The sequence below is a fragment of the Thalassophryne amazonica genome, chromosome 4 (assembly GCF_902500255.1).
Source record: "Thalassophryne amazonica chromosome 4, fThaAma1.1, whole genome shotgun sequence".
NCBI lineage: Eukaryota > Metazoa > Chordata > Actinopteri > Batrachoidiformes > Batrachoididae > Thalassophryne > Thalassophryne amazonica.
In genome coordinates, this window is record NC_047106.1 from 99,776,227 (window position 1) to 99,801,933 (window position 25,707).

Below are 25,707 nucleotides of genomic sequence, written 5' to 3' on the forward strand. Positions count from 1 at the left end.
AGAGGGCTTTCAGATGAGACATTCATAATGGTTGCCTGAAACAAGTGATCCACAGTAATTTCGCTAAGAAAATGCAGCATTTTATAGGTTTGAAATGTTATGTTTGCTCTGGATTTAAAATGGATGTTTTTATGCTAGAACGCCCAGTGTAGCAAATATGATACAAATAAAAACTCATATATGCAAAAAGGTTTTTTTTGTTTTTTTTTTTTTTTTTTTGGTGGGTTTGTTAAAAGGTCCAATAAAGACTCTTGTTTCAAAAAAATTAGAATTTTCTGACAATTATTTCACAAATGTTAAACAGCCCTATTCCAAAATGAAAACCTGCTCCAGAGCGCTCTTGACCTCAGACTGGGGTGACAGTTCATCTTTCAGGCTTCAGGACAACTCTGTGAATATCCTTGAGTGGTCCAGCCAGAGCCCAGACTTGAATCCGACTGACCATCTCTGGAGAGATCTGAAAATGGCTGTGCATCGACGCTCCCCATCTGCATCCCCATCTGTGCTGCAAAGAGGAATGTGCAAAACTGCCCAAAGATAGGTGCACCAAGCTTGTGGCATCATATTCAAGAAGCGTCTAAGCTGTAATTGCTGCCGAAGGTACATCAACAAAGTATTGAGCAAAGGGTGTGAATACTTATGTACATGTGATTTCTTAGGTTTTTTTTAATTTTTTAATTTTTTTTATTTGCAAAAATTTCCAGACGTTTTTTTCATGTTGTCATTATGGGGTGTTGTGAGTAGAATTTTGAGGGAAAAATGAATTTACTCCATTTTGAAATAATTTGTAACATAAAATGTGGAAATGTGTGAAGCACTGAATACTTTCCCGATGCACTGTATGAAGACCAAATACTAATACTTTTTTGCGAATGATTGGTTGGGACAGGTTTGTGAAAAAGAGCCAGTTGATACTTTGGCACTGGTCTCTGGATCTCTGCACTGCTTCTCCAATCAAATCCATTTATTTCCATTTATTTTATTTGCATATCGCCAAATCACAAAGCTGCCACAAGGCACTTCACATGAGTACGGACAAACCTTACCAACTCTCCCGGAGCAAACACACAGGTGACAGTGGTGATAATGAGGAAGAAACCTCAAGCAGACCAGGCCCAGAGGGGTGACCCACTGCTTAGGTCACTCTAACAGTTACAAGGATTTTACAGATTGTTAAGAGTTTCTTAATAACCAGAAGAAATGGAAAACAGAAAAAAACAGAAAAACACCAAAAACAGAGTCCTTAATTGAAACTAAAATAAAGTCCATCTTGGGTCTCTAATTTATAGTTGTTCATGTCCAGCACTGGTAGGCTTCAGAGGTATGACCTCCAGTCATTGCTGCAACAGGCAGGGCATCCTGAGGTCAGTCTGGCACCCTGGGATGCAGAGCCAACATCCATCATTGGTGTCACCAGTGCCCCAGACAGAGAGAAAAAAAAGCAGAATCAGTTGGCTGGAAATAACTGCACCTAATCACAGCCACAGAAGAGTTATATCTTTCAGAGCTGTCTTAGTGGCTTCCTCCACTAATCTGCTTCTTGCACAGTCACCCTGTGGTTGAGAACTGTCTACTCCATACAGATTTGCCATAAAGTGCCATACTGTTATGTGTTTCTTAATGACTGATGTGAATGAAGGGGTGGCACAGTGGGTTAGTGGTTAGCACTGTCGCCCTACAGTAAGATACAGTAAGATATCCAGGGGGAGTAAGATATCCCCCTAGGATATCTTACTCCTCACCCCGATATCTTGCAAAAATGTGCATGCGTACATGGCATTTATAATCATTAATATCTTGAATTTTTTTCTTTGTTTCCAGCTGTCATAATAAAAATAATTATCACTTGAATCAGATTATCCTGAAATCAATTATATGCTATAAAATTATATCAAAATATTTTGTACCATACATATTTTTATCTATATAGTAATAACATTTTATGATTACATTAGTAGTAAATTGATTTTTGCAGGGTAGAGAAGAATCTGTTCCAGGGACGTTGTTCTTTTGAATAGATTTGATTTTCACTTATTGTGGGGTCACTTGCCATGTATTTCAACAGCAGTTGGGACTCTAAGGTTTGGCTCATTCTTCATATTACTAAAACTTGAAACCACTTTGTTGTAATATTTAGTGGATAAAATTATTTGAACACATCTTTATTAATTCTTTCCCCTATCAAGCTGCTCGTCCACATTCTAAGAAATAATTTGAATTTAATTGATAAAGTTAAGGTAACTTTTTCCAGATAACATTGTAAATTAAGTGCAAAACAATATTGTAGTTGAAATTAATTAAATCAAATGAAACATTATTACTTAGATCCCTAAAATTAACAATTGCAAGTATATTGAAAATAATAGTATTAATTACATTTAAAACCCCTGTGTTAGTGAGTATCACACTGTTTCAAAAAATTATATTTGTCAATTTCATGCTACATTTATATTATTCTGTTGATTCCTATCTGCCACTCTTCAAATTTATGACCTAGTTTGTACAAAAGAGATTTGAGAAAGGTGTCAGACATTATAGGCCCCTCATTTTCATTGTTTCTTAAACATATGTTTCTTTGCATACTATTGTGTCTGTGTGTATGTGTTTGTGTGTGCATGCGCACACGCTACTGTGTGTTCTATACATATACTCTGGATATTTTATGCAAAACTAAATTGGAGTATTTTCCATCACGTCACATATTTCCATATACAACCCCTGGCAAAATTATGGAATCACCGGCCTCGGAGGATGTTCATTCAGTTGTTTAATTTTGTAGAAAAAAAGCTGATCACAGACATGACACAAAACTAAAATCGTTTCAAATGGCAACTTTCTGGCTTTAAGAAACACTATAAGAAATCAGGAAAAAAATTGTGGCAGTCAGTAACGGTTACTTTTTTAGACCAAGCAGAGGGAAAAAAATATGGACTCACTCAATTCTGAGGAAAAAATTATGGAATCATGAAAAACAAAAGAACGCTCCAACACATCACTAGTATTTTGTTGCACCACCTCTGGCTTTTATAACAGCTTGCAGTCTCTGAGGCATGGACTTAATGAGTGACAAACAGTACTCTTCATCAATCTGGCTCCAACTTTCTCTGATTGCTGTTGCCAGATCAGCTTTGCAGGTTGGAGCCTTGTCATGGATCATTTTCTTCAACTTCCACCAAAGATTTTCAATTGGATTAAGATCCGGACTATTTGCAGGCCATGACATTTACCCTATGTGTCTTTTTGCAAAGAATGTTTTCACAGTTTTCGCTCTATGGCAAGATGCATTATCATCTTGAAAAATGATTTCATCATCCCCAAACATCCTTTCAATTGATGGGATAAGAAAAGTGTCCAAAATATCAATGTAAACTTGTGCATTTATTGATGATGTAATGACAGCCATCTCCCCAGTGCCTTTACCTTTCATGCAGCCCCATATCATTAATGACTGTGGAAATTTACATGTTCTCTTCAGGCAGTCATCTTTATAAATCTCATTGGAACGGCACCAAACAAAAGTTCCAGCATCATCACCTTGCCCAATGCAGATTCGAGATTCATCACTGAATATGACTTTCATCCAGTCATCCACAGTCCACAACTGCTTTTCCTTAGCCCATTGTAACCTTTTTTGTTGTTGTTGTTGTTTAGGTGTTAATGATGGCTTTCGTTTAGCTTTTCTGTATGTAAATCCCATTTCCTTTAGGCGGTTTCTTACAGTTTGGTCACAGACATTGACTCCAGTTTCCTCCCATTCGTTCCTCATTTGTTTTGTTGTGCATTTTCGATTTTTGAGACATATTGCTTTAAGTTTTCTTTCTTGACACTTTGATGTCTTCCTTGGTCTACCAGTATGTTTGCCTTTAACAATCTTCCCATGTTGTTTGTATTTGGTCCAGAGTTTAGACACAGCTGACTGTGAATAACCAACATCTTTTGCAACATTGCGTGATGATTTACCCTCTTTTAAGAGTTTGATAATCCTCGCCTTTGTTTCAGTTGACATCTCTCATGTTGGAGCCATGATTCATGTCAGTCCACTTGGTGCAACAGCTCTCCAAGGTGTGATCACTCCTTTTTAGATGCAGACTAACGAGCAGATCTGATTTGATGCAGGTGTTAGTTTTGGAGATGAAAATTTACAGGGTGATTCCATAATTTTTTCCTCAGAATTGAGTGATTCCATATTTTTTCCCTCTGCTTGGTCTAAAAAAGTAACCGTTACTGACTGCCACAATTTTTTTTCCTGATTTCTTATAGTGTTTCTTAAAGCCAGAAAGTTGCCATTTGAAATGACTTTAGTTTTGTGTCATGTCTGTGATCTGCTTTTTTTCTACAAAATTAAACAACTGAATGAACATCCTCCAAGGCCGGTGATTCCATAATTATTGTCAGGGGTTGTATTTGTTGAGTATATTTGGAAGGTGGATTTAAAGATACTTCAGAATAGGATATTACTATTGTAGATAGCTATAGATACATACAGAAAGAATACCAATATTGTTCACTGTCAGTTAAACTGCTTCATCTGTGACCATAAAACATCCATGAAATATAGAGTTTAAAGGTTACTCTATTCTGATTGCCCTTATCAAGTTTTGGGTTAATCAGTGCTGCCCTGTAGGATTTTTTTTAACTTTTATTTTACCAGGATAAAACTCACTGAGATTAGAATGTCTTTTTCAAGAGTGTCCTGGCCAAGAGGCAGGGCAGAGTTACATACACAGTTACATTTACATAGAAAACAGACACTTGAACGAGATAATACAATCAGGTAAAACATCTACAGGTCAGAGATTTTGTTTCAAGAGCCATCAAGAATGATTTAAAAGTGTTAAATGGCACTAGCTCTTTCAGTCTAAACTCATTTTGGAATTCATTCCAAGAGTGGAAATATTGGAATGTTGCCTGTCAGGGGTATCTTCCTCCCTGCGGGGGGAAGCTATCCGGGGGGGAAGTTATACTGTTACACCGGGTTCACTTCCAACCTGATCATGCACCCCCTGCTTTTGTGTGCATTCTCTCCATGTGCTCCTCCTTCCTCCCACTTCCAAAGACGTGCAGGTTAGGTGAATTGATGACTCTAACGTAGCCATGAATGAGAGTGTGAATGTGGTGTCTGTTCATATGTGTTTGCCCTGTGATAGACTGGTGGCCTGTCCAGAGTGCATCCTGCTTCTTGCACAATGACTGCTGGAACAGGCTCCAACCAAAAAAACAACAAAAAAAACAACAACAACAACAAAAATGCATGCAGTTAAAGACACACAGTGTGATTTAGAAATGTTCATGTATCCATCCCCTGACTTGGGAAAAGAAACCCTGGTGTGAGGGTATGACTTACTGTGAATTCATCAAAGGGTGTCAATAACCATGTTCAACCTACATTTTACATCTACTTTTTTCACTTCATAAAAGCATTTTCTTTTGTTGTTTATGTGTTGTGTGGGCCGCTGAAGAGGAGGTACAGCTGGCCCACCACCACAAGATGGCGCCCTGCTTGACGTGCGGGCTTCAAGCACGAGAGGGCGTCGGAGCGACCGGGAGTGACAGCTGTCACTCATCATCCGTACCAGCTGTCACTCATCCACTACTCATCACCACCACCATAAAGGCCGGACTGCAACTCCACCTCCCCGCCGAGAAATCAGCTACCATTCAGGTAACTTCTCTGCTGACTTAAAACTGAATAATAGTCTGAACTCTTTTGCAGCCGTTTTCCTGTGGTGCCTTATCTGCGGTAATGGCGTTTGGTGTGGACTGCGACGGCTTCGCCTCACACCCCAAACCAGATAAGTGGTTTCACAGGAGCTGCACGAGTGTGTGATTGGAGGTGGAGGTTTTCCCTCCTAACTGTATACAGACTGTGGGATTACTGAGTGTGCGAACTCACACTCATCAGTACTGTCTCTGTTCTCTGCCAGCAGTACCGGGTCTGACTGCTGAAGACAGCGGCCACCTGGGGCGCAGGGCTTGGCAGCTCCAGTGTTCTTCAGCTCCGTTGGTGGTGGAAGCTGTGTGGGATCCGGCTCTTCTCTCGCCAGGCGTCTTCTATCGTCGAGCCTGCCCACAAGTCACCTGGTGTATAATTGACAGTCCACCATATTGTTATTGTCTGTACGTCGTTGTGCGATTCACAACATTAAATTGTTACTTTTGGCTTATCCATTGTCCGTTCATTAACGCCCCCTGTTGTGGGTCCGTGTCACGACACTTTCACAACATTATGTTCAATAATTTTGGATAAAAAATCAACATACAAAATTTGTTTGTTTGCATGAATTTCTGGTCATATTACATTTTTTTTTACTTAAAATATAGGTGCATATTTAATTCATTGTAGAGATATTCTACTAAGAAAGGTAGAAAATGAAAATTTGTAAAATGGAAATGTGTCCCAGACAAATAGCACAGTGACCTAGAAGTTGGGACAGTTGCTTGTGTTAATTGTAATGTCTTGGGATACAAATTAATAAATGTGTTAGTTACTATATTTTGGGCAGAAATTTTTCTGTCCCAGATTGAATCTGTTATCACATGATGACAAAAGACTTATGCCATTACATGGAGCACCCTGAGTGGTAACATAGCTGTTGTATTGTCTCTGCTGCCCCCACTTTTTGGTCAGATACAGTACAGATCTTCATTCTCTAAGTTTCACACTGGATGCACAATCCTGACACAAGTTCAGTTTTACTGGGAGAAAAAACTTCCTCAGTGGCTGCCCATCCAAGAAATAACCAGGACCCACGCTGCTTACACAGAGTAGCCATTCGGCTGCTCCCTTGTTTGCTCGGGTTGCCATAACAAATCTGAGGTGGAACTGGCACAAATTTCATGCCAGATGCCCTTCCTGACAACTCCACATTATTTGGAGGAACGCAGCAGGGGTGGGGTTTGAACTGGGAACCTTCTACACTGAAACCAATTGCACTAACCACTTGACCACCACCCTGCACACAGAGTAGTCATTGCTGATCAATAATGTATCAGTATCTCATGACTGTGTATTAGCAAATACAAAAAATTCTAATGAGTTCATCTACAACCCCAATTCCAATGAAGTTGGGACGTTGTGTGAAATGTAAATAAAAACAGAATGATTTGCAAATCCTCTTCAACCTATATTCAGTTGAATACACCACAAAGACAAGATATGTAATGTTCAAACTGATCAACTTTATTGTTTTTGTGCAAATAGTTGCTCATTTTGAAATGGATGCCTGCAACAGATTTCAAAAAAGCTGGGACATTCAATTCTATAATTGTTCAAATGTCTCCTTTGAGGACAGAACCTGGTCTGTGGCCTTGAAGAACTCTGCGTGTGAGACTATAGCATGTACTGTTACTTCACACTCATTATCTCATGTGTCACAGCTACTTGCTGGTGTGTGAAAGAGCCACTACTAGTTTGAATGAAAACTCAGCGTGGCAAGTGGTAGCATGAGTTCCTTGTGCCTTTCTAACTACATTACTCAGACATCCTCTAAATCGACTGCGATTGAATCGAGGATCCTCTGGTTAGCCCACTGTTTAACCACTAGACCATCACCTCCCACCGCCCCATCTTAGGTCACCTTCTGATCTCAGTTACATGATGGCCAAGATGGCAGCCATAACAGAATTAACTCAGATGTGGAAGTGACTGATTGCTGACTTTTTTTATTATTATATATGTATATAGTGTTCATTGAAATAAGTGATATAGAAAATGAATGACAGATGAGATCAGACAGGAGTCTCCATGGACTATGATGTTTGCAGATGACATTGTGATCTGTAGTGAGAGTAGAGAGCAGGGTGAGTCTGGCCTGGAAATGAGGAGATATGCTCTGGAGAGAAATGGAATGAAAGTCAGTAAGACCAAGACTGTGTACATGTGTGTGAATGAGATGGAGCCCAGTGGAATTGTGCAGTTACAATGAGTAGAAGTGGTGAAAGAGTTTAAATACTTGGGATCAACCGTCCAAAGTAATGAAGAGTGTGGTAGAGAGATGAAGAAGAGAGTGCAGGCAGGGTGGGTGGAGAAAGGTGGCAGGAGTGATTTGTGACCGAAGAATATCTGCAAGAGTGTATGGGAAAGTCTACAAGACAGTAGTGAGACCAGCTATGTTGTACAGCTTAGAAACTGTGGCATTAACAAGAAGACAGGAGGCAGGGCTGGAGGTGGCAAAGCTGAAGATGTTGCGATTCTCTTGGGGAGTGACAAGAATGTACAAGATTAGGAAAGAACATATCAGAGGGACAGTGCAGGTGGGACAGTTTGGAGACAAAGTCAGAGAGATGAGACTGAGATTGTTTGGACATGTGCATATATTGTACATATAAATGGTTGAGCAGGCTTGCTGTTTATGATTAGTGGCAGGTTTCTTCATCTTTAGAAGTAAAGTCTTTAAGAAATCTGTGTTCAGTTTGAAGTAAATCTGTCAAGAATCCATGTGTAACTTTGTGTTTTTTTTTTTTTGTTTTTTTTTGTGAACACCTTTTCTCAGCCATTTTCTCAATCCCTGTAGCTTGAAAAAGCTTAATGGTACTTTGTCAGGATGGTGGGGTCAAACATTGCTTAAATACATCAGTAACAGGCCGCCTCTCCATTAAGAATAGTCTTCACATTAACTACAGCAAAATGCTACCCCCTGCTGGTGTGGAGTATGATGTGCGACCATCCTCTCTTAAAGGTGATAGAGGTTGAATGGGGCATTAATCCTTGTTCTGTGATGTGATATGTAGCCCAAAAAAAATTGGTTGGGTCTGTAATGGCTCAGAACCTTCCTAAAAGGCTCTCTGAAACAGCTATGTTACTATGCTGGGTTTAGAATGCCTCGTTTGCCTTTAATGGCGTCGTTTTGGAGCTTATTTGGCAACCTCATTATGAAATGCAAGTAGGTGGTGCTGATCGGTTGCCGTTGTTTGATTGGCTGCCCTTGCTCTCACTGAAAAGAAAGCATTATTTATTTATTTTCATTGCTTTTATATTTTCTGTTGTGTTTCTATTCAGGTTTTTTTTTTTGGCCTCTTTCTCTAAAATTGTATATAATAATCATAAGATTATTAATATATAAACAAAAATAAATTTAAGAAATATTACAATTTGAAAACAAATGCACCTGAACGTGATGACAGTTGCAATGCTAACTTTTAACATTGAAAATGCCATAGACATGCTAACGTGTTAGCATCACTCCCGTTTTTAAGTTATAAAATACATCTATCAAATGTTTCAGAAGAACATAACAGGTCGGTTTAACATAGAAAAGGTAAATAATACTCACAGACGTATGCTCTTTAGGGTTTTAGCAGGAGAAAATTAAGCAAAAGAAAGAAAGAATAATCGAAGCATTGCTTCAATCTGCGAAGCACTGCTTCGATTGGTTCAAGGTTCAAAGCAAAGCTGCGCTGCAGAAAAGTTGTTTACGGACCCGCTGCAGGGTCTGTAATCAATACAGAAACGATCATTTTCCTGACAAACACCCCCCAAAACAACGCCCACTCTGAAGGACCGATAACATAATTGTTATAAATCGAGTCATTTCTTAACGATACCCAAAAGGAACCGGTTCTCGATACACATCCCTAGCTGCTAAGGGGTTAGCTCATTCCCTTTAGGAACAAACCAGAGCTAACGTGCCATTCTAATGTGCAATTCTTACAACAGGAATATGGCGCAACACAAATGTAAAACAAAAGAAAATGTGATACTCACAGGCTGTACTGATTGCTGGGGTTGATTTTGTCGCAGAATCGGAACTGACCCTCTACTGAGTATTAAATGCCGACTGAAGCCAGCTCGAAATCGTGCAAGGTTTGTGAAACAGTCCTCCGTGAAATGCGCAGAGCAAAGAAATAGTCGGCGGTTGTATGTACTGGGGATGCGGTTAAAAATGAATAAAAGCCAGTGATCGAGTACATTGCTTTCTGTGGGAAGATTGTAGTCCGCTAAAACAGCCTGGGAAAGCACACCTGTAGCTCGCCATTGCTCCTCTTCGAGTGTTACGAATGGGTGGGTACAACCTTATGAATAATTAATTTCAAAGGGGCGTGTGTGAAAGGGGGTGGGTGTGGGTGTGTGTGTGTGTGGGGGGCTATTGTTGAAAAAGTGACGTAAGTTTTCTCTCAAAAACGGATTGGCCTGTTTTCTAAGGGCAATTCAAAAAAGGAGAAATACTTGAAACAGAGGTTCTCAAACTTGCTGGCACTTCGTGTGTATTCCCCACAGCGGGGAGACTCTGAACTAACACCAAAAACATGAAAAAGATGATTTTGATTCTCTATCCCCTTTAAAACAGCATTAGAAATGAGCTACTATGATTTAGCTGGAGCTGGAGTGGATGTTCTTTAATGATATCTGCAATGTCATTTTGTCTAGTCAAAGTTTTAATTCAAGATTGCAGCATTCAGTGTAAAAGGTATGCCAAATCAACATGCAGATCCATCTTGGGATCTGCTGTGGCGACCTCGAATGAAACAAGGGACAAGCCGAAGGGAGCAGTGATGGGAAATCCAGCTCTTTTCAAAGATTCCACTCCCTTAGAAGAGTCGGCTCTTATGACTTCCAAATGGCTTTTCATCTAGTATCACTCTGAGCCCACATCAGCTTAATAATTCAGTAATTATAAATGGTTTGTGTGTTGGTAAGTTTTTATTCAGAGTATTCACAAAAGCCTTATTTTTATGTTTTTTTTTAATGACAAAAATACATTCACCATTCTTAAACATTTTAAATCAACCTTTAAATGAACACAGAACTACAGCAAACAAATCTAATAAATAAAGGCCACAGTCTTAACATCATGTCACATTAGTCTCCAGTATTACTGAAATGCAGCCAGATGCTGCTTCTTTTCAGTTTTCACTCATTTCTTCACCTTGTCCCAATGTGCTTTCATTTAAATCCAGTGTCACCGACTGAACGGTTGCCCCTAAAAATCAGTCCGCCGTGCCTTCGTCAGCAGCGTCATCAGCGATTCATTGATTATCACCTTGTTTCTGCTTAAAACTGCACTCCAGTCATCATCTGTCTCAGTGACAGATATTTGAAGCTTTTGTACAACAATCATTTCCACATAAATTCAGCATTATGGACTATATGCATGCATTAGTTCCGTGTTCTACGCCTGATGCCACAGGAACTTCTGGTGCGGGGGAGACTATAACGGAGTGCACTGTATCACTTTGTGCTAAGATATTTTTGAAACATTAATTTTAGTCATTCAAACCTTGTATATAACCTGATGTCATCATCGGAGGCAGCAAACAGCTCCAAGCCAAACTTGCAGCTGATGGCCATCTCCTCCATTTGTCTCTGTAGAGCAGCGACTTCTGACCAGAGTGCTTCGCTCCCGTCAAGCGTCAGATCCACTACAGCTGGCTCTGCAGAAGAGCAATAGTCGTGGTCAGGCAAAGTTACCTCCATCGCTGGTTCCTCCAGGGGATCAGCAAGAGGGTTTGGTCACTCTCTTCGCTCCAAAACACCAGGGCGAAGGGCAGGAATAGAATAGTTGTTCCACTCAAAAACAGCAGGGATGACTCCTTTTTTAACAAATGGCGCACCTGTGTGCTTCACGACTGGATCACATCAGCAGGCAGAAAATGCTGAGAACAGACTCTGGTGTTACTCGTTACTACAAAATGATCCCTCCGAATATTTATGACCCATTTCCTTTACTGCTCAGCATCTTTCGGGAAAGAGAAAAAACTCAAAACAGAGTTACACCACGCAGGAACTGTACATTTGGCTAGACAGCAGTGATAGCTCAATGTGCTATCCTCTCTCCTCTGGAAGGAAAACTTGGTCTTCTTTGATGTGACAGCTACACACAACCACAAAAATATGAGCAATGACAAAAAATACTAGAAACATTGTAAATTGATTAAAGTTTTTGGATATCAAACATAATCAAACACTGGCATCCTCCATAACCAGATTTGAACGGAAATACGTCACACCACTCCATGCATATAGTCCATTTCATAATAAAAGACGGGGACCTGATCAGAGCGCAGCAGCAGCACGTCGGGGTCTGATGTGCTGCTGCACCTACATCATTTCAGAGCGCCAGTAAAAACAGTCAGATAGTTCAAAAACAATTGTGAGGATGTAGTCCGTAGCTGATGCCATGCACTGACTTCTCCGTGTACGACTTCTGCTTTTCTCAGGCCAGCGGAAATTCACAACACAAATTTGTGGAGCTCTTCATCCGACAGCGGTTCGACTTTAGCTGGATACATCCCAGCAAATATTGCAGATGCCTTCAGACGGCTTACGGTGTACTGAATTTGTTTTTTTTCTTTTGTGTTAGATGAATCAGCAGCATCAACAAGCTGCTAAGTGCTGTCCCTGCTCGTGTGTGGTGGTCGCATCATGCAATGGTACAAGTCATGTGGAACCAAATTTGCACACTAAATGGACTACAGTGTCAAATGAGATGAATGATCAATATCACGTGACATACAAACCACCAGTCAAATGACAAGGATATATTCAGGCGTTATAAAGCCAGTCCCTTCATGAAGCACACATCACTTGTAGGGAGCCGACTTCTTACAATGAGTCAAGACAATGTTTTGATACTTGTAATGATAATTCTGGAGAGTCAAAGTAAAATAATAAATACCATATATCCAGTTTCAGATAGAAGAGACTTGTTTTTAAAAAGGCAAATAACTGCCTTAAATCAGACAAAAAACAAAGAAGGTTTAAAAAAGTTGCTAAACTTGAGTTAATAACCAAAGCCAGAACAGTACTACACAAACACAAAACTGCTACGGTTCCAAGTTCTAACTTTTATTATCTCCAACAACCGTATGAAAGAATGTAGACTCAACTTCATTACAAACTGTATTTACATCAACTAAATGTCACGTTCATGTCATCTGTAATTCCAACAAGCACAGAAAGTTAATTTGCATTTTCATCATGTCATCTACTGAATCTTGTGATTTATATTCTTTTCACCTTTACCCAGTCACAGCAGTACTAAGGGCCCGGTCCCACTGGGGAGAGGATTAATTGCGCATGAATTGAGTATACAAAGTACGGGCGTTCGTTGTCGTCCGCAACAAAAATGACAAATGTCCCAGTATGAATTACAGATATATTAATAATATATAGTGAATATATGATGAACAATCACAGTTGTATAACGCATGTAGTGAGGAAACGGATCTGACACACTGCGATTATCATGGCAGTATTACGGGTGTATTGTGATGCATCATGCACGTGTTGCGCGTGCACAGCATCTGCATTGTGGTCATAAATGAAGCGCACTCAGGCTGTCGGCATCACTATTCACACCAACAATACAGGCTCTGGAGCAATTGCTGAACTTGGACAAGTTGATTGGAGTAAAGAAGCAGTGAACAGGGCAAGTGGTGACGTCAGCGGAATGCACCAGAGTGCAGCTCGTCTGAATGATTATAACAAGAAGTTAAATCTGTTATAAACATAGGAATGAGTAAAGACTGCAGACAAGAAGGAAAAAACCACACAACTGTTTTATCAAGCCTTGACAATGTAAACAAGTCAAATAATTACCTTTTTAGACGACTCAAAATGCTTTCTGCAGCTGGAGCCAGCCCAGCTGCAGCTTCCTCTGTGATTCAGGAGGTGATTAGAGCCATTTTCAACAGCCAATTTGCAGAATAAAATGACTAATCCACCACAAAATAATTATTTTATATAGGCAGCATCCAGTGCAGAGAGCGTGGCAGCCGGTAGAACAAAGAACAGCGTCCAGCTGTGAACACAGCGCATCTGATTTGCATCCGCCACAAATCAGATGCAAAGCAGATGTAATAAAAACGCTTTATTCGGGGCCAATCTGTATGCAGTCACTACAACATTTTTTAGCTCGTGATGTGGACATGATGGGCACGCTATATATCCGTTTTACACACTGTCCCAGTCCGCTGCCAAGCCGCAAATCCCTGTCAGTTGCGGATATCAGCTGTTGACGGTGAATATAAAGCGCATAGATTGAGTATGTTGGTGTATGTATTGAGTATGTAAGGCGGATGTCATCCGCAGCCAAAATTTTGTGCAGCTCCAAAATCCTGGTAATGGAGAAACGTGCCTCTGCAGATAATTGCGGACGTGTGCGGGTGTCGGCCGACTCATACAAGCGTTTCACGCATATTGCGGATGTTAAGCGAATATGAGCCAATTTTGTGCGCAATCCATACGCAAATCCTCCTAAACGCCAATGGGACCGGGGCCTAAGGTGTGGATGGACACGAATCAGAGCAAGTCAGAAGTAAAAGCAAGAACTCTGCAGACAGAAATAAAGAAGAATTTTTTTTTTTTTCGGATTTTCATTTTTTTTACTCTGTGAATGTGTCATCTTCATATAGGTCCTCCAACTCTCCGTCTCTGCTTCCCTCATTGCTGCATTTGCTGTGGATGACAAACATTCCATCATGATGAAGGTGAGAATGCAGATGAAGAGGGAGATACTGTACTTACAGTGGACAATAAGGGCCACAAACATGTACAAATCAACACAATTAAATCAACACCAGCAATACAGAGAAAACAAACAATACAGGAATACACACAAAAAAATCTATTCAACAGCAGGGAGTTGCATCAAACATATCTTTTAAAAAAAAGAAACTTGCAATACAGAGAACACATATATAAACTGCTACACATGCATCAGTTTAAGTTGATAATGTGTCTGCTGCATTCACACAATTCAGTCAAACACAGAAATGCTTTGCAAATCTTCACAACTCAATGGAAGTAGGAACAACACAAACAGGTTTCTGTCCGGAGGAGTATCTTACAGTTCAGCCTATCAGGGCGCTTCAGTCTTTACCTGGTCACCAAAGCTGAGCAACTTTATTTACTTTTTTGTTGAGTTTACTCTCAAGCCAGCTATATTTTTTACATTTTATTATTTTATTTGAAATGCACAGATGTCGGGGCGGCACGGTGGATTAGTGCAGTGTTGCCTTAAAGCAGGGGTGGCCAAGTTCGGTCCTCGAGAGCCACATTCCTGACACTCTTAGTTGTCTCCCTGCTCCAACACACCTGAATCCAATGAAAGGCTCATTAACGAGCCTTTCATTGGATTCAGGTGTGTTGGAGCAGGGAGACAACTAAGAGTGTCAGGAATGTGGCTCTCGAGGACCGAACTTGGCCACCCCTGCCTTAAAGCAAGAAGGTGATGGATCGATTCCCGCCTGTTCCTTTCTGTGTGGAAATGTTCTCCCCGTGTTTGCGTGGGCTCCCTCCGGGTGCTCCGGCTTCATCTCACATCCAATGACATGCTGATCAAGCGAACTGGACACAAAAAATACTGACTGTCAGTGTGGTTGTGTTTGTTCATCTATATGTGGCCTTGTGTTAGACTGGCATCCTGTCCAGGGTGTACACCACCCCTTGCCCTAAGACTGTTGGGATACGCTCCAGCCCCCACATGACCCTTAACTGGAGTAAGCAGGTATAGAAATTGAATAAATGCACAGAAGTCAGTTAAAGATCTCAGAGCAGAAACTTTTGTTTGTGCTGTGAGTACTTACACTGTGTTGTTAGTAGTATTGTTGTGTAGTGAAACTTTGTATTGTTATGTGAATTATTGTCATTTTTATTGTTGCTGTGGAGGTCGGAGTGGGTGGCCCTGTCTGCCATTTTTGGACCCCCTTCTTGTGAAGTGCCTTGTGGTGACCGGTGTCATGATTTTGTGTTATACAACTAAAACTGAACTGAATCTTTACAAAGTGTTTCTGTGTTTGTTTGGTTTGCCTGAATTTGCAGGAGACATGCTATCAAATTAAATGGTTGTATGTGCTCTAAGTTAAGTTTGTGTTCTTGATGTCTGCAAGCAATTTTCTATTTGTAAGATGTTTTTGATGGAAATATCATTTGCTGAATTGACGTACATGGGTTTTTTTTGTGTGTGTGTGTGTGTGTGTGTGTGTGTGTGTGTGTGTGTGTGTGTGTGTGTGTGTGTGTGTGTGTGTGTGTGTGTGTGTGTGTGTGTGTGTGTGTGTGTGTGTGTGTGTGTGTGTGTGTATAATATCTTCTGCAATTACTAGTGTCTCAATTTGGAGGTGTTATATACTAGGGATGTCACAGATTACAAATCCACAGTTTGGGTCAGGCTCAATTTTTAAGTCACGGGTTGGATAAATTTTACAGTGCATCCAGAAAGTATTCACAGTGCTTCACTTTTTCCACATTTTGTTATTTTAAAGCCTTATACTCCCATCACACATAGCCAGAATCATGCAGAATGGCGTCAGAATGACGTCAGAATGATGAATTGGCACACATGCGAAAAGTGTCCAGTTACAGTTTGAAAACATTTTGTCCACACAGTTGTTCAAAATCGGCTGGTGGCCCTGAGTGTGATGTTCAAAACCCTCCAGGGGCTGCTGAGATGTGACACCTATCCGACAGCGGCCCATGTGCAATCTGAGGACCATCTGACTGCAATTTACATATTGTGACGGCATCAAAACAGCATCTGAAACAATCTTATCGTGGTTGACTGAGCTCTGAGATCGATTGGTCACAGCAAAGCCTGCCAACATGCTGTGCCACGTTTGTCAACCTCCACTGGCCCCGGGCCAGGGAGGGTGAAGGAAATGTTGTTATGTAATAACACATATGTGGCACTGTGTGTGTGTTGTGTGTAGGTGTGTTTATGAACACACATACACGCAGCTGAGCGAACATTTCGGCCACACACTTGCACACTGCTTTGATCACCTGTTCTACGCACGCAGGCACACGCACGTGTAGCGGCTCGTTCAGCCATTGTGAGCGCACGCATGCAGCTGAGTGGCCACACACTTGCATGCTGTTTGGATCACCTGTTCTATCCACGTACACACGTGCACTCCATCAAGTAAGACACACACTCCTACCAGCGCACCCTCCTCCTGATGAGAGGTCAGTTTAGTGCTGGGAATGTGAGGATGAGCAGAGATTTGATTGCGTGGGTGAATGAGTGGGTGAGTGACAGCTCCAATGTCGGTGCCATCTGATATCAGTCTGTGTCATCTGACTGTTGTCTAAAATATGTTTGGGCTGCATCCTGCAGGTGTGCACGACGCAGTCTCTCCAGAGATTTTCAAATGGATTCAGGTCTGGGCTCAAGGACATTCACAGAGTTGTCCTGAAGCTACTCCTTTGATATCTTGACTGTGTTCTTAGGGTCATTGTGCTGCTGAAAGATGAACTGTTGCCCCAGTCTGAGATCAAGCGCGCTCTGGAGCAGGTTTTCATCCAGGATGTCTCTGTACATTGCTGCATTCATCACTCCCTCAATCCTGACTAGTCTCCCAGTTCCCGCTGTTGAAAAACATCCCCTCAACATGATTCTGCCACCACCATGCTTCACTGTAGGGATGGTATTAGCTAGGTGACGAGTGGTGCCTGGTTTCCGCCAAACATAGCACCTACCATTCACACCGAAGTCTTCAATCTTTGTCTCAACAGACTAGATAATTTTGTTTCTCATGGTCTGAGAGTCCCCAGATTTGTGCCTTGAGACAGTCCTGTCTCAAAGGTCTACAGACAATTCCTTTGACTTCATGCTTGATTTGTGCTCTGTCAACTGTGGGACCTTATATGTAGACAGGTGTGTGAACTAAATTCACCCCAGGTGGACTCCAGTTAAGCTGTAGAAATATTTCAAGGATGATCAGTGGAAACAGGATGCACCTGAGCTCAATTTTGACCTTCATGGCAAAGGCTGTGAATACTTATGTACACATGATTTCTTTTTATTATTATTATTATTTTTAATAAATTTGCAAAAATCTCATTAAAAACTTTTTTCACATAGTCATTATGGGGTATTGTGTGTAGAATTTTGAGGGAAAAAAATGAATTTCATCCATTTTGGAATAAGGCTGTAATGTAACAAAATGTGGAAAAAGTCAAGTGATCATTCAAGTATCTTATTTTAAAATGTTATGTGAAACATTGGACAACTACTTTTTTCAGGAACACAAGCAAAACTTACTTGTTTTCATTGCTCATTCAGTTATTTTTAAAAATGGAAAACAATGTTGTACTTGACTTTTTTCCCTTTTTTGGGCTGATCTACAGTATGCTAGTTTAAAAACACAATACTCGTCTTCCACAGGACAGCTCACCAAACCAAGAGGCTACAATTACACAGAAAAACACACAAAGCACAAGTGGCTGAGTGTATCTGTCTGTGGATGAGTTGTTGACAGCTTTGCGTCTTATCTCATTTTTAAAAACTTCTTAAACCTGAACAGCCGATGAGCTGTATTACATGATATATCAGCTCACCCTTGATATTCTGAAAACATTTACCTCAAAGAAGGACGAGGAAGAGGCGAAGACCCAGATAAACACCAAGAACCACTGAAAGAAAAGAAAGACGGCATGTGAGAGGCCACAACATGTACAGACAGAACTCTCTCAACATTTAGGTTGGTAAGAACTTGCTAACACTTGGGAGGCCAGTCTACAGTTTGTCATAAAGAAGCTGAAAGAAAAGTATGTGTAACATGTTCAAAAGAAATTAACTTTGGTGGAACTGAAAACCACAACCTTCTTGTGGTGATTCTGAAACACTGATCCCCAGGGAAAATACCTCACTGAATGTAAACTGAATATATGGTCTGTCTGTGGATATATTTTACTGCTGTCCAGCATAAAGAGGTTCAAAATGGTTCAAAATGCTACTGCTGCTAGAGTTTTGACTAGGACAAGAAAGTTTGATCATATTTCCCCAATTGTAGCCTCCCTCCACTGCTGTCTCATCCCTGTGAGGTCAGATTTTAAGGTTTTGTTATTAATTAATTTCTGAAATATCACACAAATTCACATTTATCTGTTTAAGGCCAGGTGATGCTCTGCACTTAAATAATCCATCTCTCACTGTTCTTTTTTCCTCCTCGTCAAAGACAAAACACAACCAGGCACCACCACTGGATGTGACCGCAGCACTGGCACACCACGATAGTTCTTCCCATCAAAAGTTAAAAACTTTCAACTTTTGCTGGTTACTGGAGTGACAAAGACAATCTGGATGTGGATTTACTTTTAACAAGGAGGACGAACTGATGCAAACTCGCCAGCCAATTTTGTTTATTACCACTGTGTGTTTATCTGTGAAATAAAGGCGCTCTTTCTTCATCGTGTTGGCTGCACTGTCAGTTTACAAAAAACAAAAAAACACAGGACTATTATGGGGAATACTGAATGCTCCGTCCTCTGAGGTTCATATGGTTTTGACATCAAAATTCAAAAAACTCACAGACCAGAATAAAATATACACAGGAGGACGAGGCGGTAGTGTCATCATTCATCGGTATTGTTGAAGGAATAACAGAGAAAGTGATGAGCCATCATGAACGGCCACCCAGTATTTTTATTGATTTATGAATATATATTGTACTATTTATGTCTTGAATGTCAAATAAATCAAATAAATAAACAAACCAAATCAATTGAGTAAAAGTTGAAAGTGGCTATTTACACATTGGTTGTTTTTGTCTTAATTATTGTCTTAATAACACAATTTAATATCATAATTTTATTTAAAATTGGGCATCTTAAAAAATTAAGTTTTGAAGTTGAAACATATCCATGCAGTCATTGGTGCATGTGCCCGACTGTTTTTCCTCCAGAAGATTGTCTTTGGCCTTGGTGAGATTATTCGGCTCCTTTCTTATCTCAACCCACAAAGACAATAAACTGACAGACTTACACATGGACAAAGATTGAAGCATGCTCCATTTTTTTCCCTATACCTCCCTTCCTGCCCCCCCCCATCATACACCCCATCCCGGCCACCACTTACGCACCCCTTTCCACTCCGGGGGCTGCACGGTTTTTAGCTGTGGCAGGTCCCCGTTCCCCCCAAGCTAGCAGCAGTGACTCCAGTTGCAGAGACGTCCACCCACTTTGCCTCAATTCGTTTAGTTTAGTGCACATAAACAATGTCAAATGTATATGTGTTGTCCTTAATTTTGATGTGTGCCATTATTATGGTAAACAAGTAATAATTGTGGATTAATTGCTGTATCCTGAGGTAATTGGAGTATAAACATAATTGCCCTTTTTTGGGATCAATAAAGTTGTCTGAAGTCATTTATTTCTGCAAAATCGCTCTTTTGCATGTGCGTTGCTGTTCTCCATTCCTGGAGAGCCGCCTCTGTGCTCCTTCTCACTGGCTTCCTTTCCATCTGTGGCTTGTTGGCTTTATTTTTTCCCTGGCTTTAAACACAATCATTTTCACACTGTGATCCCACTTTTAACTTTGTGTTCATCCATTTGTTTTTGCTAAATCTCTTTTGCACGGAGTGCCATTCTACATACATGAGGTGGCCACTTTAATTATATACACCTGCTGCCACAACTCATGTGGATCACTTCCAAAAAACAAACAAAAAAAAATTCTTTATTTCTTACGCTGCTTACAAGTCTCCATGATACAACTTTTAACTTTGTGTTATGTCGTCAAAATAGGTCTTTTGCGCGCTCTCCTTCTGTGTTGCTGCACAGCTCTGCTCTGCTTTTTGCAGCTTCACTGGAGTTATTTAATGCAGTCATCCACATTTTAACTTTGTGTTCATCCATTATTGACTGAAAAATCACTCTTTCGTGAGCTGGTGTTCTGCCTAAATGTGCATTTGGAGCTTGATGAGTCACTGCCTCAGTGCGCAGTGCGCACACACAGTGGAGCTCATGTGATCCATTAACAAGATATTAAATCAACCATAGACATACTTTTACAGTTATTAACTGTTTATCAAGCTATAAAAACATTAAAAGTAATTACCTTAAGCTGTTAAAAATACATTCCACGTGAAGCAGGAAAGAGAGGAAAAAAAGCATCCAGATGAAACAGTCCTCTGTGATTCCAGAAGTGATTAGAGGTGTTTTCAGCATCCAAGGTTTGGCAGAAAATGATTAATCCTACAAAATAATTATTTTATATACAGTGTCCAGCGCACAGAGCAGGTGGAATTGTGTGCACAAGGGCAGCCGCTTCAAAAGTAGCCTTTTAGGTCCACTAGCTGCCAGGCACTGGGATAATGGGCTTTTAGCAGACTCGTAAACACCACGCACTGCCTCTAAATCGTCGTAGTAACTCGTACACAAACTGCCCCACGCTGTTGTTGCTAAATTTTGAACATCTCCCTCAGCCCCAACCAGTCCCAGCAGAAGACTGCCCCTCCCTGAGCCTGGTTCTGCTGGAGGTTTCTTCCTGTTAAAGGGAGTTTTTCCTTCCCACTGTAGCCAAGTGCTTGCTCACAGGGGGTCGGTTTGACCGTTGGGGTTTTACATAATTATTGTATGGCCTTGCCTTACAATATAAAGCGCCTTGGGGCAACTGTTTGTTGTGATTTGGCGCTATATAAAAAAATTGATTGATTGATTGAACATCTTGAAATTAGTGCCACGCTCAGAGAGGATCCTTTTTAACTGAAGATAATGCCTCTAAGAGCCTCTCAGAGCCACCATTCTACCACGATAGTTGAAGAAACCCTCTCATAGCAAAGAAAACATGCTGCGTGGCTCATTATTCAGCCTTCATTATTTGGTGGGACCCAGGCTTTAATAACATAAAAGAACCCTTTAGTTAAAAGGGTTATTTTTTATTTTGTAGCACAACTGAGCCTTCGTCATTTGTGTGTACATGTGGTCTGTGGACGTTCTACTTTTGTTCGCAGGGTACAAACAATTTTAGGTAAGAACATATTGATCAATCCCAGATTTATGCATAAAACATGAGAATTTACTGGTTGTGAATGAGGCCCAATGAGGTTAGTGGACAACGTCACTCCTGGTCTCGGGTCTGTAGTGTTGTAAAGTTCTCTTTGAATCCACATTTTCAGATTAAAACCTGCACTGGTGCATGGTATTTAAAAATTTTAATATCTTCAACTTTTACTGCCTGCTGCAGCAACACTCAGGATATTTTAACGAAGAGAAAAGGACAGCAACGCAGAGTCACCTGGATTTAATCAGGTAAATTACTGAATTTGCTGGCGTATAACTCACATGTAGGTCACTCCGGTGCGACTTATATACTGAAAAATCACAGGTTCTTTGTTGATAATCATTTTAATGACTATATAGGACCTTCACAAGAATCAAAACACTAAACAAAATAAACTCCAATAATAAAAGAAGAAATGCCAATAATAAAAAGAACTATATGACACTGCAGAAAACTCCAAATTAAAGAGCTAAAAATACAGAAAAAAGCTTTGACTATAGTGCGACTTATACTCTGGAAAATATGATAATTACTGTAATTTCTGTCCCTTTCGTTTTTCTTGTACTCTTTAACAGGTGATGATAACCTGACTCCTTCCTGAAATTTGTCCTAAACTCAGAACCATTCAAAAAGTGTTTTCACACTGCAAATGCACCAAACCAAATTTTCTTCCTTTGGTCTGGACCATGATAGAGGCAGCTTTCACACATGGTATTTCGGTTTGGAACAAACTGAAAAGTCTGAAGGTCCGGGACAAGCAAGGTTTGTCTTCAAGCGTTTTTTACTATGTTAAACTAGAAATTTCACCGAAATGTAATTGTGGTGGGGGGAAATCTTCAACAGCAAATGCTTTGACCTTTTCAATATTTTGGGACCAATTCTACTGGCCTAGTTGCCCATACACACATGCAGAAGGATCTCATTACAATGCCCTTGTTTCCAGTGCAGGACAAGGGTAAGAACGTCTAATATTTATGGGCCTAACTGCAGCTATCATTCCCTTATTTATACACCATTATGTGCACAAATTTTTAAGTCCTTCACTACAGTTAATTTTTGTCAAAACCACACAAATATTTACGTGACCATGTCCACATGCCCAGTGTCAGATGGACAGCAGCGTACTCTGCACAGTTCACTGTGTGGGAGAGAGTATGACTGCGGTGTTGTAATTGTATTTTGGTAACTGGGCTAGTGTGGGGGAGGATGAGCCCCACCTCCACATCTCCTCACATGCACGGAAGCATAATTAGCCATGCATGTGCACTCCAACAGAGGATCGGCTTGTTCATAGAAAATGAAGACCAGCCAGTCATTAGTGCCGCTGCAGCAGCTTCCATGTAGTTTATCAAGAGAGCACACATGCCTTTATCTGCAGGGATGTGCTCTTAGAACCAACAGAATACGAATGCAGTTCTAATACTCGCATTAATGGCATCGATATGATGACAGATTATGTTCTGAGTGCAGCTCTCATTAGTCACAGAACAACATAGTGTGCATTACTATTTATATCACATCATCTGCTCGCTGCTTTGTTTTGTTGGAGGCCTAATCGCATGGCGGACTGCTTGGCAGATTGGAGCAGCTAAGATTTACAGAGTAGGCTACTTACGTAAGAAGGCCTCCGGGGGCGGACATGGACCTTTTGGCCCTTCTGGCCTGACACTCATAAGGATTACTGAAAGAGCGCTTCCTCAGCATTGACTTCACCAAAATCTGCAAGGACCACACAGAATGTGAATACAGCTACAATCAAATCTAAATTAATTCATATTCCATTGGCTAATTCACTGGATACAATACAATTCTAATCACATGTTTTAATAATTTGTCATGTCATATAAAAGGAACTCTTTAATGGAGGCATATGTAATACAAAACACATCCCATGTAGCACCCTGCAACAAAAATACTGTGATCCACTTTATGCTTTCCTGAGTTTGCACGAAGCCAAAGACCATAAACCATTTTTCAAAGGAGGATTCACCCTCACTCCCAAGGTATGTTGAATGTCAACATAGATGCATGCACTAATGTTTCAAGGGGTGAGGGAGGAGGTGGCTGGGGGGTGGGGGGGTGTTATGATTTTTGATGGTGAGGGGGGACTTTGTCTCCCCCTCCATGATGCTTTGTGATGTCTTAAAGGGTACAAAGGACTCATGTCTTTCTATTTCTATTACAACAATCAGATCTGATCTTTTCTGAGTGGAAACAGTATAAATATCTTTTATTGATGTTGTACGATCTTGGGCCACCTACACAGTAGAATCACCAGTGTTAAATTGGCACTGACAGTGAACATATGGTCCCACTCTGACCAGGGTGGGACCATATGTGCAATGGCAGTGTTGATTTAACACTGTCAGTGTTGGTTTTACACTGGTGATTTTACTGTGTACATATGTGGACTTAGATCTGATTTAAAGTAGTCACATCTGGTGAGAAGATTCTGATCAGATCCAGGTTCAGGTCGCTGCTGCTGACAGGTTAGATTCCAATAAAACTGGTCATTTTTCTTTTTCATTTTTAACAGAGCCCCGTGAAGTGAAGAGAAAAGAGAACAGGAAGAACATTAAGGAGCAGACAGCTGCAGCTGTAACGCTTCCTAAAATCCTGAAGACAAAAGTTTTAGGAAGGGTTGAGTGGTTCAGTGAGAAAGAAGACTACAGGTTCATCAAGAGGAGAGACACAGCAGAGAACATTTTCTTCCACTACAGTGCCATCATAAGACATGATGATGAACAGCCTTTCTGCAAAGTTGAAGGGAGTCAAAAAGTGCAGTTTGACATTGTGGAAGGAATGAGGGGGCCACAGGCAACAAATATCACCAGCCCAGGAGGTGTCCTTATCCAATGCAAGCCTTATGAAGTGAAGAGAAAAGAGAAGAGGGTGACTGAACACAGACACAAAGAAGAGGTGAAGAAAGAATATCTGCCCACAAAACTCCTGCAAGCCAAAACTGAGCTCACCAAAGTCAGCACAGCCACAATAATGACCGAAGACCTATCACAGGACCCTTTGGATGAGTTCCTCCAGATGACAGAGGAGCGAGAACGTCTAAAACTGGAAACTGAAGCTCTGAAGTTCACTATGGAGAAAGAACTGGCAGCTAAGACAGCAGAGGTTGAGAAGGACCTGCAGACTAAGAAGGAACAGTATCAGAAGAACCTGGAAGTGCATGAGAGAAAAGTAGTGATAGAGAAGCAAAAGCATCTACAGGAGGAGCTGGATGCTCAGAAGAACATTATGGAGAAAGAACTAACAGCTGTGAAGTTACAGTTTGATGAAGAACTGAAAGCCAAGCGGGAAAACTACCAGAAACAACTGGAAGCCCACAAGAGAGAGTGCCAAAAAGAAGTGAAAGAGAAGCAAGAACATCTACAAGAGGAGCTGGAAGCTCAGCAGAAAACCATGGAGAAAGAACGGGCAGCATTGAAGGCAAAGTTTGACAAAGAACTGAAAGCCAAACAGAAAAAATACCAGAAACAACTGGATGCCCACAAGACAGAGTACAGACAAGAAATGAAGAGAAGCAAAAACATCTACAGGATGAGCTGGAAGCTCAGAAGAAGATTTTGGAGAAAGAACTGGCAGCTGTGAAAGCACAGTTTGACAAAGAACTGAAAGCAAAGGAGCAAAAATACTAGAAACAACTGAAACTCCACAAGTCTGAGTGCAGGAAAGAAATGAAATAGGAAGAAGCCAGACACCAAGAAGAACTGGAGGCACAGGAGTCCAGATTCAAAAAGAAGATTGAATTTAAGACGGACAAATCCTGGGTGTACATTTTTAGTGGTGTTTGTCTTGTTGCTGGGTTCTTGTCAGCAAAGTTTCTGACAAATTAAGTCCCAGATGTGACTGACTGAGGAAACATCTGCCTAAAACTGAATTTCCTGTTGACCGTTTGATGAATAAAATCATTATTACTATTAATTAAATTTATTTTATGAAAAAAAATGTAATCCCAAGCACGGAATTTTAATCT

At 40.7% G+C, this 25,707-nt stretch overlaps 1 protein-coding gene and 1 long non-coding RNA gene across 3 annotated transcripts in view; one reads left to right on the plus strand and one right to left on the minus strand.

Annotated features, from left to right (window-relative positions):
- The first annotated feature begins 134 nt into the window (after window positions 1-134).
- On the plus strand, window positions 135-25,246 carry LOC117508562. The gene is made up of 3 exons (XR_004560127.1): window positions 135-146; window positions 7,859-7,871; window positions 24,906-25,246. It is a non-coding gene; the product is annotated as an uncharacterized LOC117508562 (long non-coding RNA).
- The window catches only part of camkk1b (calcium/calmodulin-dependent protein kinase kinase 1, alpha b), a 37,627-nt gene continuing 26,143 nt past the window's right edge, over window positions 14,224-25,707 (minus strand). For both annotated transcript variants that reach the window (XM_034168345.1, XM_034168344.1), the window contains 3 exons: window positions 23,335-23,438; window positions 18,299-18,349; window positions 14,224-14,395 (listed from right to left, as the gene is read on the minus strand). In XM_034168345.1, coding sequence (XP_034024236.1) covers window positions 14,323-14,395; window positions 18,299-18,349; window positions 23,335-23,438 — 228 coding nt within the window. In that variant the 3' untranslated portion in view covers window positions 14,224-14,322. The remainder of the gene's footprint in view (window positions 14,396-18,298; window positions 18,350-23,334; window positions 23,439-25,707) is intronic.